This window comes from Calidris pugnax, unplaced genomic scaffold, assembly GCF_001431845.1.
Source record: "Calidris pugnax isolate Ruff unplaced genomic scaffold, ASM143184v1 scaffold434, whole genome shotgun sequence".
In the NCBI taxonomy this organism is placed as follows: Eukaryota; Metazoa; Chordata; class Aves; order Charadriiformes; family Scolopacidae; genus Calidris; species Calidris pugnax.
The window spans coordinates 45,303-62,927 of NW_015091143.1; the positions used below are offsets into that span (position 1 = coordinate 45,303).

General features: G+C 54.9%; 2 protein-coding genes across 9 annotated transcripts in view; one reads left to right on the top strand and one right to left on the bottom strand.

Moving 5' to 3' along the window:
* Positions 1-3,213: 3,213 nt before the first annotated feature.
* On the bottom strand, positions 3,214-14,760 carry LOC106897898 (butyrophilin subfamily 3 member A2-like). Of its 8 annotated transcripts, none has more exons than XM_014958882.1 (24): positions 14,539-14,724; positions 14,330-14,414; positions 13,650-13,997; positions 12,635-12,916; positions 12,154-12,258; positions 11,920-11,940; positions 11,452-11,472; positions 11,064-11,084; positions 10,668-10,688; positions 10,404-10,424; positions 10,012-10,032; positions 9,611-9,631; positions 9,212-9,232; positions 7,664-7,684; positions 7,264-7,284; positions 6,867-6,887; positions 6,479-6,499; positions 6,090-6,110; positions 5,812-5,832; positions 5,418-5,438; positions 5,002-5,022; positions 4,730-4,762; positions 4,233-4,356; positions 3,214-3,577 (listed from the first exon to the last, which is right to left on the bottom strand). In XM_014958882.1, exons 2-23 carry the CDS (start codon positions 14,400-14,402, stop codon positions 4,271-4,273), a joined length of 1,263 nt encoding a protein of 420 aa, XP_014814368.1. In that variant the 5' UTR covers positions 14,403-14,414; positions 14,539-14,724; the 3' UTR covers positions 3,214-3,577; positions 4,233-4,270. The 8 variants fall into 8 exon arrangements, with proteins under 8 accessions (XP_014814368.1, XP_014814367.1, XP_014814366.1 ...); XM_014958881.1 differs by having other exon boundaries at positions 3,214-4,009; XM_014958880.1 differs by having other exon boundaries at positions 3,214-4,356; positions 14,659-14,760.
* A 1,233-nt stretch (positions 14,761-15,993) lies between these two features.
* LOC106897894 (C-type lectin domain family 2 member B-like) overlaps positions 15,994-17,625 on the top strand; it is a 7,417-nt gene continuing 5,785 nt past the window's right edge. The window contains exon 1 of the mRNA XM_014958868.1: positions 15,994-16,045. Coding sequence (XP_014814354.1) covers positions 15,994-16,045 — 52 coding nt within the window. The remainder of the gene's footprint in view (positions 16,046-17,625) is intronic.

The window sequence follows — 17,625 nt, forward strand, 5'->3', positions numbered from 1 at the left end:
GGACCCAGAGCTGGTAAGGAGGGTGTAAGGACATGGTGGGGGGCAGAAGGACTTGGTGGGGACATGGCATATGGACTTGGGACACAATGGGGTGGTCATGGGGACATGGTGAGGTGACATGGGGACATGGTAGGGAGGTCATGGGGATATGGACATCATGGGGAAGGGTGTGGGGACATGGCAGGTGGACATTGGGACACAGTGGGGAGGGCATGGGTACAGGAATGGGGCGAGGATGGTGTGGGAACTTGGAGGGAACATGGCAGGGAGGGCATGAGGGGAGCCAGGGACACCAGGAGAGGGAATGCAAGGGTGTCACCTCTGTCCCCCCCAGGGCATGTCCCTGGAGCTGGGCACTGGGGAGGTGCTGGCAGTGGTGGCCCACCCCTGGTGTCCCCAGTCATGGTCCTGCACCCGCCGGGGGTTGGGCGGGTTCTGCTGGATGGTGACCCTGTCCCTGTGCTACCAGGTGCCACCACTGCCCCAGCATACCTTGTCCCCAACAGGAGGCAATGCCACCCCCGTGTCACCAATTGTCCCTGCCACCATCCTGTGTCACCAGATTTCCCCTCTGCACCCCTAGACATCCCTGCCATGTCCACACCGTGTTCCCACCACTCTTCCTGTCACAGCCCTCACCACATCCCCAGCTTTCCCCTTGTGTCCCCAAGGCACCCCCAGCCATCGGAACCGGCCCCAAGTGACAGTGATGGCTGGGCTGGCCTTTGGTCTTGGTTTCCACAGCCTCAGCTCCTTCACATGCCTCGCTGGGTTTGGCCATCCCCAGTCACCAGTCCAGGGCCACCCCTGGTTCCTGGTCTCGGCAGCATCCCACCCCACAGCCCCCCACAGCCCCCAGCCCCAGAGCAGCAACAGCGATTCAATATCATAATAAATCCATCTAAAATAGCCCCAGTCTGGGAAATTCCTTCTACTCTCAGAAGTTTCCTCTTCTGCTGCACCTAAAGGCACTCTGGGACAAAGATGCTTCCCTGCACAGAGCCAAAATCCACTAAATAAGCAAAAAAAAAAAAAAAAAAGCAACCACCTTCACCGAGTACCCAACTGGGAAGGGAATTGGGTACAGAAAAAACAGTTTTCTTTAGAAAAGGATCACGTGGGGCAGGAGGTTGCTCATGGTGAGTACACATCAGGCAGAGCCAAGGGGTTCCAAGAGGGGGTCCCAGGGGTTTGAAGGAGTTGCAAGGGGATCCAAGGGGTTCAAGGAATTCTGAGGGAGGCTCCGAGTGGTACTGAGGGGATCCAAAAGGTTCCAGAGGATCTGGGGGGATAGAAGGGATCTGAAGGGATCCAAGACGTTCCAAGGGGTCCAAGGCAGTTGAGTAGGTTCAAGGGTGTTGCAAGGGGATCTAAGGGGTTCTGAGATGACCCAAGGGATCCAAGGGGATCCAAGAGGGTCCAAAGGGGATCCAAGGGTTCAAGGAGTTCCAAGGCAGGGTTCCATGTGGCACCGAGGGGATCTGAGGGGGATCCAAGGTGATGCAAGGGGATCCTAGAGATTCCAAGGGCATCCAAGAGGTTCCAAGGGGATCTGAGGCGTTCCAAGGGGTCCAAGACGATCGAATGGGTTCAAGGGGGTTCCAAGTGGATCCGAGGGGGCCCAAGGGCCTTCAAGGAGATCCAAAGGGTTCCAAGGGGGTCCAAGGGTGTCCAAGACAGCCCAAGAGTTGCCTGGCTGCCCAGTGTGGTTTAACTCCAGCCAGCAGCTCCTACATTCCCTCCCTGTTCCCCAGAAGGGTGGGGAGAAGAGGGAGAAAAGGAGGGGAAAACACCTCGTGGCTTGGAATAAAGACAGTTTAAGACAACAGTTACCACAGAGGAAAACATCACTATTAATGGTAAAATAAGATACAAGATTAAGGGAAACAACACAAATTGCCTTCATCACTGAGGACTGATTGCCCAGACCATCCCTAGCAGTGATGGAGGGTCCCAGTCCCCCAGTAGCCCCCGTTTCTATTCCGAGCAGGATATCTGTGGGGTGGAATAACCCTTTGGCTGCCTCGTCCTGGCCGTGCTCCGTCTCGGCTGCAGGGGGGAAGCTGAAAAAGCCTTTGACTGATGTGAACATTTCCCAGCCACGTATATAATCCTGTGTGATCAATGGGATTCTCACACCAAATCCAAAATACAGCCAATACTAGAAAGAAAATTAACTCCATCAAAGCTGAAACGAGGACACCCCCCTCTGCTCAGAGCCTCCCAGCACTGGAAGAGACCCCACAGCAGGCCCTGTCCCCTGCCCTTCACTCCCTGTCTCTCTCCAGGCTGGGGCAGGGCAGAGAGGGACATCTCCTGCAGGAGCCAGGAGAGGAGAGTGGGGAGTCTCTGGAGAAGTGCAGAGGTTGCTGGAGGCTATGGAGAGGCTGGAAGGGGAGGAGAACATATAGGAGGTGCTGTCCCTGAGGGAAAGCTGGGTTTTCCTTGTCTCCACTCGAAACCAGGGGTGCAGGGTCTCCCCGTGGAATGAGGCTGGTGCAAAAGTGAAGATCTCGACCCCAGTGGTGGCACTGAAGAGTCACCAGCTGCCGTGTGCAGTCCAGACAGACGCAGACCCTCTGGGGACCGGGGACTGGGACAGGGGGATGGCAGTATAAGAAAGAGCGGGAATTGGGTACAGAAAAAACAGTTTTCTTCAGAAAAGGATCATGTGGGGCAGGAGGTTGCTCACAGTGACTACATGCTGGGCAGAGCCCAGGGGACTGAAAGGGCTGCAAGGGCTTCCAAGAGGTTCCAAGGGGTTGGAAGAGGGGTTCACAGGGAGTTGAAGAGGATCCAAGGGGATCCAAGGGGTTGAAGGAGTTCCAAGGAGGGTTCTGAGTGGTACTGAGGGGATCCAAGGTGATCCAAGGGGACCCAAGAGTTTCCAGCAAATCTGAGGGGATTGAAGGGGGTTCTGAGGTGGATCCGAGGGGATCCTAGAGATTCCAAGGTGTCCAAGGTGATCGAATGGGCTCAAGGGGGTTCCAAAAGGGTTCCAAGGGGATGCAAGGGGTTCCAAGAAGATCCAAGAGGTTCAAGGGGATCCAAGGGGGCCCAAGGATCTCCAAGAGGATCCAAGGGTGTCCAAGAGGGCCCAAGAGTTGCCTGGCTGCCCAGCGTGGTTTAACTCCAGCCAGCAGCTCCCACATTCCCTCCCTGTTTCCCATTAGGGTGAGGAGAAGAGGGAGAAAAGGAGGGGAAAACACCTCGTGGCTTGGAATAAAGACAGTTTAAGACAACAGTTACCACAGAGGAAAACATCGCTATTAATGGTAAAATAAGATACAAGATTAAGGGAAACAACACAAATTGCCTTCATCACTGAGGACTGATTGCCCAGACCATCCCTAGCAGTGATGGAGGGTCCCAGTCCCCCAGTAGCCCCCGTTTCTATTCCGAGCAGGATATCTGTGGGGTGGAATAACCCTTTGGCTGCCTCGTCCTGGCCGTGCTCCGTCTCGGCTGCAGGGGGGAAGCTGAAAAAGCCTTTGACTGATGTGAACATTTCCCAGCCACGTATATAATCCTGTGTGATCAATGGGATTCTCACACCAAATCCAAAATACAGCCAATACTAGAAAGAAAATTAACTCCATCAAAGCTCAAACGAGGACACCCCCCTCTGCTCAGAGCCTCCCAGCACTGGAAGAGACCCCACAGCAGGCCCTGTCCCCTGCCCTTCACTCCCTGTCTCTCTCCAGGCTGGGGCAGGGCAGAGAGGGACATCTCCTGCAGGAGCCAGGAGAGGAGAGTGGGGAGTCTCTGGAGAAGTGCAGAGGTTGCTGGAGGCTATGGAGAGGCTGGAAGGGGAGGAGAACATATAGGAGGTGCTGTCCCTGAGGGAAAGCTGGGTTTTCCTTGTCTCCACTCGAAACCAGGGGTGCAGGGTCTCCCCGTGGAATGAGGCTGGTGCAAAAGTGAAGATCTCGACCCCAGTGGTGGCACTGAAGAGTCACCAGCTGCCGTGTGCAGTCCAGACAGACGCAGACCCTCTGGGGACCGGGGACTGGGACAGGGGGATGGCAGTATAAGAAAGAGCCATGAACTGCCCCTTCCTGTGCAGATCCAGCACAGATCTCTCCTTCAGGGTTCAGGTTCAGAGTCCCCTTCCTCTCCGTGGACTCTCTGGCCACCCCAAAAGCCCACCATGAATCACCTCACCCCTCGCCTCAACCTCCCAGCAGTTCCTCCCTTCCCAGAATTCCCCCCCCCGGACCTGCACACAGTACCAATAAATAAATCTCTCCGGGGTGTCAGGCAGGTTCTTTCATGCACTTTCCTGCCTCTTGCATCTCAAATCCTCCGACAGGACAAGTGGGGAATGAGCCATGTTTGGATCCAGGGTCACCACCTCTGCAGGGGACAGGAGGAGCCAGAGCATCAGGGGCAGAGCTCAGTCATAGAATAACGGATTGGGTTGGAAGGGACTTTAAAGACAAACAAGTTCCACCCTCCTGCCATGGGGAGGACACGTCCCACCAGACTAGGTTGAATAAAACCATGTCCAACCCTTGCCTTGAACCCCTTCGGGGATGGGGCATCCACAGCTTCTCTGGGCAACCTGGGCCAGGGTCTCACCACCCTCACAGCACAGAATTTCTTCTAATCTAAATCTCTCCTTTTTCAGTTTAACACTGTCCCTTCAATGCCCAGGTACGCCTCACAAACAGGGAAAGGGAGGAGAACATCCATAAATAACATCAAATTAAATGAAATATTCACTTACCTGGATTCTGAGGAAGCAGAAATTTTCTCCGCTCTACAAAGAGAGAAGAGCAGGTCACATTCCACAACTTGTCCCCAGCAACTCCAGGCATGGGAGAGGGTCCATCCCTGGGCTGGTATCCCTGAGCTGCCCGCCCTCCCAGGCACATCCCCTTGGGGATTTCCAGACCAAGGGGATGCAGGGATGGAGAAGACAGGCAATGGGGGGGAAAGGGCAGAGACCAGAGTGCCCGGGAGAGGACACCGAGCCAGGAGGACCTCGCAGGGACTCACCCAGTGCTGTAGCTCGTTGCTCTGGAAAGGAAAAACAGAAGCAATGAGTGATGAGAGGGGACAGCTTCTCACCCCATGGCTGCTCCTGCAGGAGTGGGCAGAGATTGGGAAGATCCCAAACTCCTACTGTCCAGGCTGTGAGAACAGACCCCCAGATCCTGTGAATGGATCCCTCCAGTCTGGCCACATCCCATGGCTGGTGGCCAGGGACTCTAGGCATGGGAGAGGGTCCATCCCTGGGTTCTTGTCCCAGACCAGTTCACCCTCCCAGGCACAAACCCTTGGATTTGCCCAGACCCTTGGGTTTGCCCAGACCCAGCGATTCAGGGATGGAGAGTAAAGGCAAAGGGGAAACGGCCGCCCACAAAGCACCCACGAGAGGTCACTGAGCCATCCTGGAGCTCAAAGAGACTCACCCAGTGCTGTGTCTCGTTTCTCTGTAAAGGAAAAGAAAAAATCAGTGTTTGATCAGAGGGGACTGATTCTCATCTCACAACTCTCCTGCAGGAGTCAAAAGAGCTCATCCAGAGCTCAAACTCCTTCTGTTTGGGGAGTGAGAAAACACATGCAAACCACAGGAATGGTTCCCTGTGAGCCTGGATCCATCCCAAGGCTGGTGGGCAAGGAGAAGGAAATTGGAGATGGGCCGTCCCTCATCTGGTGTCCCCAAGTTGCACAGCCTCCCAGGCACATCCCCTCAGGCTTTGCCAGGGGATGCAGGGATGGAGAGGACATGCAATGAGGGGAAAGGGACGAGCACCAAGCGTCCAGGAGAGGACACTGAGCCAGGAGGAGCTCACGGAGACTCACTCAGTTCTTCAGCTCGTTGCTCTGGAAAGAAAAAACAATCAGTGAGTGATGAGAGGGGACAGCTTCTAACGCCATGGCTGCTCCTGCAGGAGTGGGCAGAGCTAGGGAAGATCCCAAACTCCTGTTGTCCCCAAGCTGCCCACCCCCTCAGGCAAAACCCCTTGGGGTTTGCCCGGACCCAGGGGATGCAGTGATGGAGGGGATGGGCAAGGGGGAAAGGGCCAAGCCAAAGTGTCCAGGAGAGGACATCGGGCCAGGAGGAGCTCACGGAGACTCACCTAGTGCTGTAGCTCGAATCTCTGAAAAGGAAAAACAGAAGCAGTGAGTGATGAGAGGGGACAGCTGCTAATGCCATGGATGCTCCTGCAGGAGTGGGCAGAGATTGGGCAGATCCCAAATTCCTTCTGTTTAGGGGGGGGAACAGGTCCCCAACCCTGTGAGTGGCTCTCTCCAGCCTGGTCACATCCCATGGTTGGTAGCCAGGGACTCTAGGCATGGCAGAGGGGCCATCCCTGGGCTGTAGCCCCCGACCAAATCACCCTCCCTGGCACATCCCCTCGGGGTTTGCCTGCACCCAGGGGATGCAGGGATGGAGAGGACAGGCAAGGCGGGGAAGAGGCCAAGCACAGAGTGCCCAGAAGAGGACACTGAGCCAAGAGGATCTTACCCAGTGCTGTAGCTCGATTCTCTGGAAAGGAAAAACAGAGGCAATGAGTGATCAGGGAGGATAGATCCTCACCCCATGGCTGCTCCTGCAGGAGCAGGCAGAGTTCAGGCAGAGCCCAAACTCCTTCTGTTTGGGGAGTTGGAAAAGACCCTCTAACTCCCTGCAGCTTAGACAAATCCCATGGCCACTCCCAAGGGACTCAGGTCATGGGAGAGGGTCCACCCCTGGGCTGGTGTCCCCAAACTGACCACCCTCCCAGGCACATCCCCTCCGTGTTTGCCTGAACCCAGGGAATGCAGGGATGGAGAGGACAGGCAAGGAGGAAAGGGCTGAGCACAGAGCTCCTGGGAGAGGACACTGAGCTGTCCTGAAGCTCATGGAGACTCACCCAGTGCTGTATCTCGGTTCTCTGGAAAGGAAAAGTCAAAATCAATGTTTGATCAGAGGGGACTGATTCTCATCTCACAACTCTCCTGCAGGAGTGGAACGAGCTCATCCAGAGCTCAAACTCCTTCTGTTTGGGTAGTGGGAAAACACCCGCAAACCACAGGAATGGTTCCCTGTGAGCCTGGATCCATCCCAAGGCTGGTGCACAAGAAGGAAATTGGAGATGTGCCATGCCTCATCTGGTGTCCCCAAGTTGCACAGCCTCTCAGGCACATCCCCTCAGGGTTTGCCAGATTCAGGGGATGCAGGGATGGAGATGACAGGCAATGAGGGGAAAAGGCCAAGCACCAAGCATCCAGGAGAGGACACCGAGCCAGGAGGAGCTCACGGAGACTCACCCAGTGCTGTGTCTCGGTCCTCTGGAAAGGAAAAGTCAAAATCAGTGAGTGATGAGAGGGGACAGCTTCTCACCCCATGGCTGCTGCTGCTGCAGTGGGCAGAGCTAGGGAAGATCCCAAAATCCTACTGTCTGGGCTGTGAGAAGAGACCCCCAGACCCTGTGAATTGATCCCTCCAGTCTGGCCACATCCCGTGGCTGGTGGCCAGGGACTCTAGGCATGGGAGAGGGTCCATCCCTGGGTTCTTGTCCCAGACCAGTTCACCCTCCCAGGCACAAACCCTTGGAGTTTGCCCAGACCCAGCAATTCAGGGTTGGAGAGGACGGGCAAAGGGGAAATGGCTGACCACAAAGTGCCCACGAGAGGTCACTGAGCCATCCTGGAGCTCAAAGAGACTCACCCAGTGCTGCAGCTCGTTTCTCTGTAAAGGAAAAGAAAAAAATCAATGTTTGATGAGATGGGACAGATTCTCATCTCACAACTCTCCTGCAGGAGTGGAAAGAGCTTATCAAGAGCTCAAACTCCTTCTGTTTGGGGAATGAGAAAACACCCACAAACCACGGGAATGGTTCCCTGTGAGCCTGGATCCATCCCAAGGCTGGTGCACAAGGAGAGGGGAAGGGGAGGTGGGCCATCCCTGTGCTGTTGTGCCCAAGCTGTGGACCCTCCCAGGCATATGCCCCTCGGGGTATGCCCAGACCTAAGGGATGCAAGGATGGAGAGGACAGGAAACGGGGGGAAAAGGGCTGAGAACAAAGCATCCAGGAGAGGACACCAAGCCAGGAGAAGCTCACGGAGACTCACTCAGTTCTTCAGCTCGTTGCTCTGGAAAGGAAAAACAGAAGCAATGAGTGATGAGAGGGGACAGCTTCTCACCCCAGGGCTGCTCCTGCAGGAGTGGGCAGAGATTGGGCAGATCCCAAATTCCTTCTGTTTGGGGTGTGGGAAAACACCCCCAAATCCTGTGAATGGTGCCCTCCAGTCTGGTCATGTCCCGTGGCTGGCGGCCAGGGACTCTAGGCATGGCAGAGGGGCCATCCCTGGGCTGCTGTCCCCAAGCTGCCCACCCTCTCAGGCACAATCCTTGGGGTTTGCCCAGACCCAGGGGATGCAGTGATGGAGGGGATGGGCAAGGAGGGAAGGGGCCAAACACAAAGCGTCCAGGAGAGGACACCGGGCCAGGAGGAGCTCACGGAGACTCACCCAGTGCTGTAGCTCGATTCTCTGGAAAGGAAAAACAGAAGCACTGAGTGATCAGAGGGAACAGCTTTTAACCCCATGGCTGCTCCTACAGGAACAGGCAGAGCTTGGGCAGATCCCAAACTCCTTGTGTTTGGGGTGTGGAAACAGGTCCCCAACCCTGTGAGTGGCTCCCTCCAGCCTGGTCATGTCCCATGGCTGGTAGCCAGGGACTTCAAGCATGGGAAAGGGGCCATCCCTGGACTGGTGTCCCTAAGCTGAACACAGTCCCAGGCACGTCCCCTCACCTGCAGGAGTGGGCAGAGATTGGGCAGATCCCAAATTCCTTCTGTTTGGGGTGTGGGAAAAGACCCCCAAATCCTGTGAATGGTGCCCTCCAGTCTGGTCAAGTCCCACGGCTGGTGGCCAGGGACTCTAGGCATGGCAGAGGGGCCATCCCTGGGCTGTTGTCCCCACGCTGCCCACCCTCTCAGGCACAATCCTTGGGGTTTGCCCAGACCCAGGGGATGCAGTGATGGAGGGGATGGGCAAGGAGGGAAGGGGCCAAACACAAAGCGTCCAGGAGAGGACATAGGGCCAGGAGGAGCTCATGGAGACTCACCCAGTGCTGTAGCTCGATTCTCTGGAAAGGAAAAACAGAAGCCGTGAGTGATCAGAGGGAGGAGAGGACAGGAAACGGGGGGAAAAGGGCTGAGAACAAAGCATCCAGGAGAGGACACCAAGCCAGGAGAAGCTCACGGAGACTCACTCAGTTCTTCAGCTCGTTGCTCTGGAAAGGAAAAACAGAAGCAATGAGTGATGAGAGGGGACAGCTTCTCACCCCAGGGCTGCTCCTGCAGGAGTGGGCAGAGATTGGGCAGATCCCAAATTCCTTCTGTTTGGGGTGTGGGAAAACACCCCCAAATCCTGTGAATGGTGCCCTCCAGTCTGGTCATGTCCCGTGGCTGGCGGCCAGGGACTCTAGGCATGGCAGAGGGGCCATCCCTGGGCTGCTGTCCCCAAGCTGCCCACCCTCTCAGGCACAATCCTTGGGGTTTGCCCAGACCCAGGGGATGCAGTGATGGAGGGGATGGGCAAGGAGGGAAGGGGCCAAACACAAAGCGTCCAGGAGAGGACACCGGGCCAGGAGGAGCTCACGGAGACTCACCCAGTGCTGTAGCTCGATTCTCTGGAAAGGAAAAACAGAAGCACTGAGTGATCAGAGGGAACAGCTTTTAACCCCATGGCTGCTCCTACAGGAACAGGCAGAGCTTGGGCAGATCCCAAACTCCTTGTGTTTGGGGTGTGGGAACAGGTCCCCAACCCTGTGAGTGGCTCCCTCCAGCCTGGTCATGTCCCATGGCTGGTAGCCAGGGACTTCAAGCATGGGAAAGGGGCCATCCCTGGACTGGTGTCCCTAAGCTGAACACAGTCCCAGGCACGTCCCCTCGGGGTTTGCCTCCACCCAGCAGATTCAGGGTTGGAGAGGATGAGCAAGGGGGGGAAGGGGACGAGCACAAAGCACCCAGGAGAGGACAACAAGCCATGATGGAGCTGATGGAGACTCACCAAACAGTGCAACCTTTTTATCTGGAAAGCAAAAGCAATATTTGGTCAGAGAGGACAGCTTCTCACCCCATAAGTGCTCAAGAAGGATAAGCAGAGCTGGGAAAGCTCCAAACTCTTCCTGTCTGGGGAGTGGGAAAAGAGCCCCTGGCTCTCAGGGAGAACTCTCTTCAGCCTGGCCACACCTCACCACAGGTCCCTAAGGACTCTAGGCAAGGGAGAGAGTCCATCCCCAGTCTGGTGTCCCGAGCTGCCCACCCTTCCAGGCACAGCCCCTCGGGGTTTCACCAAACCCAGGGGATGCAGGGATGGGTAGGATGTGCAAGGTGGGAAAGAGCCAAGACCAGAGCACCTGGGAGAGGACACTGAGCCAGAAGTAGCTCACAGAGACTTACCCAGTGCTACAGCACGTTCCTCTGGAAAGGAAAAAAAAAAAAGAAAACACAATTCATCATTGGGGGTAAGCTTCTTGTCCCACAGCTGTTTCTCAAGGAGCAGAAGAGCCCAGGCTGAGCCCAAACTCCTTCTGTTTGGAGAGTGGGAAAAGATTATAAAGCTCCCAGGATGCAGGGACAGAGAGGGTGAGCAATGGGGGAAAGGGCCAAGACCAGAGCACCTGGGAGAGGACATCGAGCCAGAAGGAGATCACGGAGACTCACCCAACAGTGTAGCTTGTTCCTCTGGAAAGGAAAAGCAATACTTAGTCAGAGAGGACAGCTTCTTATCCCATAAGTGCCCAAAAAAGAGTAAGCAGAGTTGGGGAAAACCCCAAACTCCTCTTTTTTGGGAAGTGGGAAAAGACCCCTTGGGTCCCAGGGATGGGTTCCTCCAGCCTGGTCATGTCCCATGGCTGGTGCCCAGGAACTCTGGGCAGGGGAGGGGCTCCATCCCTGCTCTGGTGTCCCCGAGCTGTCTACCATCCCAGGCACATTCCCTAAGGATTCGCCCGGACCCAGGGGACACAGGGATGGAGAGAATGGACAAGGGGGGAAAGGACCAGGCACAGAGCACCTGGGAGAGGACAACAAGCCTTGACAGAGCTCACAGGGACTCACCCAGTGCTGCATCTCGTTTCCCTGGAAAGGAAAAACAGAAGCAATGAGTGATGAGAGGGGACAGCTTCTCACCCCATGGCTGCTCCTGCAGGAGTGGGCAGAGCCCAAACTCCTTCTGTTTGGGGAGTGGAAAAAGACCTTCCAACCCTGCGAATGGCTCTCTGCCAGACTTGTCACATCCAACATTTGGAACCGATGGAAGAGAAGAAGGGAAGAGGTCCACCCCTGCTCTCATGTCCCCAAACAGCACATCCTCCCAGGCACATCCCCTCGGGGATTCCCCATACCAAGGGGATGCAGGGATGGAGAGGACAAGCAAGGGGGGAAGGGGCCGAGCACAGAGCGCCTGGGAGAGGACACCAAGCCAGGAGGAGCTATGGAGACTCACCCAGCAGTGCAGCTTGTTCCTCTGGAAAGGAAAAAATAAAGCAATGAGTGATCAGAGGGGACAGCTTCTCATCCCATGGCTCGAGCGGGCAGAAACCAGGCTGAGCCCAAATTCCTTCTGTTTGGAGAGTGGGAAAAGAACCCCTGGCTCTTGGGGAGGGGTCCCTGTCTCCTTTCCCACCCAGCCCACCCAGGCACTCTGCAGTTAAGCCTGACTTAAGCAGAGATTTAAGGCTCAGCCTCATTTAAGCTCATTTAAGCTCACTCAATCCTGGTTCCCATTTCTTCCCAAGAGCCAGGACACCTCCCGTGCCCAGTTCCCAACCCCAGGGCTCTCCAGTCCCCTTCTGGGCTCCATCAACCCACATCAGTGACCAGAGAAACATCAAGAGCCACCCAAAGCCACGTCCCTCCCCGGGGGCTCCTTTCTCAGGAGGCTTTGCTGGTGGCAGGGGCCAGAAGGACTCACCCAGCGCTCTGGACTGCACCACTGGAAAGCAAAAGCAGAGGAAGAAGAGGTCAGGAGAGCGGCTGCTTTGTCACTGGGACCATCTCACCAGGGTCTCTTGGACCTTCCCACCAGCCAGATGCTCTGGCCATGCTCCCTGTACTCCCACCCACACGCTGTGTCCTTGTCCCCAGCCTTCCTCTGCCCAAAGAGCTTCCTTAATAAAGGCAAAATATTGTGGTGATGCAAACTCACCTTTCCTTCGGAAGAGGTAAGCACTGAGGGCAGCGGACACCACTGAAAGCAGGAGGAACACACCCAGAGCTGCCATCCAGGGACGGGCATTGTGGAAAAAGGGAGCTGAGAAACAAAAAAACATCCAGAAAAGGCCTCATTTTACACTCCCCTGTGTGAGGAGAAGAAAAAAAAATACCAAAACAACCCCAAAGTTCCATCTCCTCAAGCTTTGTGCTGGGAGCCCTGGGCTCAAAAAATACCAAAACAACCACAAAGTTCCATCTCCTCAAGCCTTGTGGGAGCCCTGGGCTCAAGGAGACATCCTCCTCCCCATTTCATGGACACCCCAATGCTCCCCTGAAGCACACCAGGATCATGTTATCTTAAAACTCACCTGCGGGTGCATCCACCTCCCCTTCCCCAACATGTTTCTCCAGCCCCCCAAGATCAAACCCCCCCAAGCAGCACGACCAACCCCAGCCCTGCTCCCATCCTGCACCTGAGATGTGCAGGGACGACGCCTGCTGCTGCTCCAGGCGGCTGTTCCTCACCACGCACGACACGTTCCCATCTCCCTTCCCGCTCACAACGGTGACATCATGGATCTCAAATAGGCCCCTCTCGTCAGGGGAACGACTCTGGAAGACTGAGGGGAGATGCTGCCCACTGCCATCCTTCCACAGCACCTCTGGTGATGGGTACCAGCCGGCCGATCGACACACCACCCGGATGCCTCCATCCTTGTAAGCCTCCAGAGAGAGGAGAGGGACAGAGCCCAAGGCTGGAGGAAGAGCATGGGAAATCCCTGACTTAGGGATGGACCCAGATCAACGGCCAATACTGAACCCCAGGCCAGACACATCCCAGGGTGCCCAGGGGGCTATGGGGCTGGGCACGTGCTCCTCACACCACCAAACCCACCCCAAAGTCTGCAGGAACCAGAGAGCACTGATGTCACATGACCCCAGATCTCCCATAAAACAGCCTGGTAGTGGAATACCTAGCAGCTGACCTTCGGCACCACAAGGCAGCATTGCTGCTCCCATCCATCTTATTCAAGAAGCCCTGAGGCTTCCAGACAATGGGCTAGGTCTCCTACAGCACAACCAGCAAATTGAAAACAAGGATCCAGATGGTGGCACCTGGGAATAGGTCCCTTCCCTACTCCAGATACAGCCGTAGGTCCCATCCTTGGCTCCATTGGCAGCCCACGCTCTGAGCCTAAGGAGCTGCTCAGCAGCTTGTGCCCAGAGCCCTCACAACATCATGAGGACACCACAGAGACCCAAAGGGACCGTGTCCGTGCTGATCTGTCCCCAGGAACACCTCCAGCACCATGGGCATACTGCCTCCTGGGCAGGCCCAGATGGGAAGAGACCCCTCATCCCCCAACTCTCAACAGCTCTTGGCCTTTGGCACTGAATGGATGGACATAAGGACAGGACAGAGCTCTGGGAGGGTCGCACCAACCCAGGGACACTGGCACCATCCCCAGGAAATACCATAGCACAAACCTGCCACCTCCAGGTCCACTATAGCTTCTCCATAAGAGGCAGCATCTAGCACAGTGCAGACGTACTGGCCATCATCAGAGGGTCTCAACCCAGAGATTCGCAAGTCCAGGCTCCCATTGGAGAGACCATCTCTGGCCAACTCTGTCCTTCCAATGTATTCCTCCATCTGTGCCCCGTCCAGATCCTCTCCGTTTCGGTAGAGGTGCACCGTTTCAGAGAGCTGGTGCCGGATCCACCTGATCTCCAAGCTCCGAGCGTCCACGCCTGGGGACAAGTGACATGGCAGCACGATGTCCTGTCCCACGGTGACAAGGAGAGGTTGGCCTGGTCCCACCACTCTGAACTCCGCTTGATGATGGAGAAGGACACAGAGAGATGGAGATTGCACCCACATTCACGGTGGTGCAATCCTCTTGCTCCAGGAAACCATGGCCGCCACCCCAAAAATGATCCCCTCCCCAGCCAGCCCCAGTAGAAGGACAAAAGCTTTGGGGGAGCACCGTGGGGTGGGACTGAAGATGTCCCAGAGCAACGGATGTGTGGCATCACAAGCCTAAGTGAAAGTGAAAGCCATGCATGGCCGAGCTCTGGGCTCAGTTCCTCCTGCCCCACAGCACCTCCCCTGACCCACATCTGCCCCCAGAGCACGCTCAGCCCCCCCAGCCCTGCAGGATCCCTACCTGATCCCAGCCGGAGGAGGTGGAGAGTCAGGAAATATCTGAGGAGGCCCCATGGGCTCCTGGGGAACCCCATCTGCGTCCAGAGCTGGAGAAGAGGGTGGGAAGGGAGGCAGAGGGAGGGCAAGGGGGGGTTACAGCCACCGTGGAGGGGATGGGGAAGAGGGGTTGCACCTGCCCCTAGTGTGGTTCAAGAAATCCCACCAAATCACCTGCACCCTGACGTCAGAAGGAACCCTTGGTCGAGGGCAGGAGGGGATCCATGCGTAGCTCCCAATGCAGCTCCTGCTCTGCCCCACTGCCCTCCCCAGGATTTACTCTAAATCCCTTACAAGATTTTAAGTGAAACGAAGTCTTCTGCGTTCCTCACAGAAAGGAAATTCACTCCCTGGGCCCCTACCAGCTGCCAGAGGAAGCAGCCGACAGGATACACCCACAGTCTCACAAACAGCCTCTCTTTCCGGATGCAGCGCCAAGGGATTTTTTGGGCTGACTTCAAACTCCACCCCCCGGCACTTGAACACATTTAAGGAGCAGAAAATGGGACAAAAGTAGAGGAAGGAGAAATATATGCATTTGGGTGCGAAATTAAGGTTAATTTAAAGCTTTGTTGTGATTTTTGGACATGGCGGAGGAGCCGAGCAGTGTCCCTGAAGCCCTTCAACAGCTGGGAGCTTGTGAGGAGCCAGGAATGAGGGGACAAGAAGGGTTTGGGGGGGGTTTTGAGTTTCGGGACACCCCAGTAGCGCACTGTCATCTTGGGAACCTCGCATCCCTGAGAAGGACGTGTCCCCTGCTGTCCCCACTGTCCCACCTTATGCATGGGGAGCCCATGCCTAAAGTAAGAGATGCAGGAGGGTTCAGGGGGGGCTGTACCCATAGCAAAGGGGGGGTACTGGGGTGGGGGGCATATCCAGCTCCAGGAGGGATCCTGGGGTCATAACCAGATGTGGGGAGGGGGACCAGGGAGAGCCCCTGTCCCAGTTTTAGGTAAAGCAGAACCAACTTTCCATTTAGTAATTTTATTCCTCTGCTAGGCCTCAGCCTGGGATGGGGGGGGACAGGAGGGGGAACCCCAAACTGATCAAGGGGGTAGTTCCATCCCATCTGCCCCACGCTCACTATAAAAGCTGAGGGACCAAAGGGTCAGCTCTTTCTCCAGTGGCCGGCGTCCGAGGAGGACCCTGTCTGGTCCTCCTTTGGTGGATCTCCTTGATCTGCCTTTGGTCCCGATCCGTGCCTTCCTGACCCCAGAGCCCGAATCCAGTCCCAGCCTGGGACTTCCCCAGTTCTGTGCTGGTGATGTCATCCTGGGAACTTGATACAGTTTTGTACAGATTGTATCTATTTCATTATTTTCGTTTTTATTTTATTCTTGATATTCCATGAAAGCAGTTTAGTTCCTGCTCAACTCATAAATATCTTTCTCTCCTCCTCCTCCTCCTCTCCTGGGAGCGAGAGATGGGGGCAGAGCATCACAGTCTCACAAACAGCCTCCCTTTCCGGATGCAGCGCCAAGGGATTTTTTGGGCTGACTTCAAACTCCACCCCCCGGCACTTGAACACATTTAAGGAGCAGAAAATGGGACAAAAGTAGAGGAAGGAGAAATATATGCATTTGGGTGCGAAATTAAGGTTAATTTAGAGCTTTGTTGTGATTTTTGGACATGGCGGAGGAGCCGAGCAGTGTCCCTGAAGCCCTTCAACAGCTGGGAGCTTGTGAGGAGCCAGGAATGAGGGGACAAGAAGGGTTTGGGGGGGGTTTTGAGTTTCGGGACACCCCAGTAGCGCACTGTCATCTTGGGAACCTCGCATCCCTGAGAAGGACGTGTCCCCTGCTGTCCCCACTGTCCCACCTTATGCATGGGGAGCCCATGCCTAAAGTAAGAGATGCAGGAGGGTTCAGGGGGGGCTGTACCCATAGCAAAGGGGGGGTACTGGGGTGGGGGGCATATCCAGCTCCAGGAGGGATCCTGGGGTCATAACCAGATGTGGGGAGGGGGACCAGGGAGAGCCCCTGTCCCAGTTTTAGGTAAAGCAGAACCAACTTTCCATTTAGTAATTTTATTCCTCTGCTAGGCCTCAGCCTGGGATGGGGGGGGACAGGAGGGGGAACCCCAAACTGATCAAGGGGGTAGTTCCATCCCATCTGCCCCACGCTCACTATAAAAGCTGAGGGACCAAAGGGTCAGCTCTTTCTCCAGTGGCCGGCGTCCGAGGAGGACCCTGTCTGGTCCTCCTTTGGTGGACCTCCTTGATCTGCCTTTGGTCCCGATCCGTGCCTTCCTGACCCCAGAGCCCGAATCCAGTCCCAGCCTGGGACTTCCCCAGTTCTGTGCTGGTGATGTCATCCTGGGAACTTGATACAGTTTTGTACAGATTGTATCTATTTCATTATTTTCGTTTTTATTTTATTCTTGATATTCCATGAAAGCAGTTTAGTTCCTGCTCAACTCATAAATATCTTTCTCTCCTCCTCCTCCTCCTCTCCTGGGAGCGAGAGATGGGGGCAGAGCATCTGTCACCGTCATGGGCCAGTTCAGCCTAAACCACCACATAAATATACACATTTATGAAAATATAAAATTATAAAAAAAAAAAGAATAAATCCAGTTTTCCAGCTTTTATCCAGCTTTCTCTTTTCCAGTTGTCCATTTGAGGTCCTGGTTCCCTCACCCAGATCTCTCCCAGTCTGCCCACTTGCCTGGCTCGCTCACTTCTATTTTATTTTTTCCGTTTATCTATTATTTTTCTGAGGTTTGGGAGCAACTGGGCTCCTTCAGGAGAAGTGGGAGGTGCTGGGAGCCCTGTGGGTGAACTGTAGAGAACTGGGCTTGAGTCCAGGGTGGAAATCATGAAAAAAACCCAAAAAAAAAAAAAAAAAGAAGGAAAATTAGAAAAAAAAAAGAGAAAAAAAACCTAAACAGCAGACTAAACACCTGCTGACTAAAAAACCTGACTAAAGACCCCTTGGATGGGATTTCTTAGAGTTTCAAAGGTTTCAGCAGGAAAAACACTGCTTTTAATTTTAATATTAATTTTAATTTTTGGTTTTATTATAATTTTAATTATTTGATTTATTTTTATTTTTATTTTTATTTATTTCTTTTTTTTATTTCTATGGTGTTATTTTTATTTTTAATTATTTCCTTTTTTTCCCCACCTGCAGGCTTTGGCAGCCTTATGGAAAGATTTTTGCAGTGACTTGTTTTTACGCTTCGCTTCAAAGTGCTTTCTGCGCTCTGCAAAAGCGGCAGCTCCACTGGTGTGTGACCATCGCTGAAAAAAAAAAACCAATA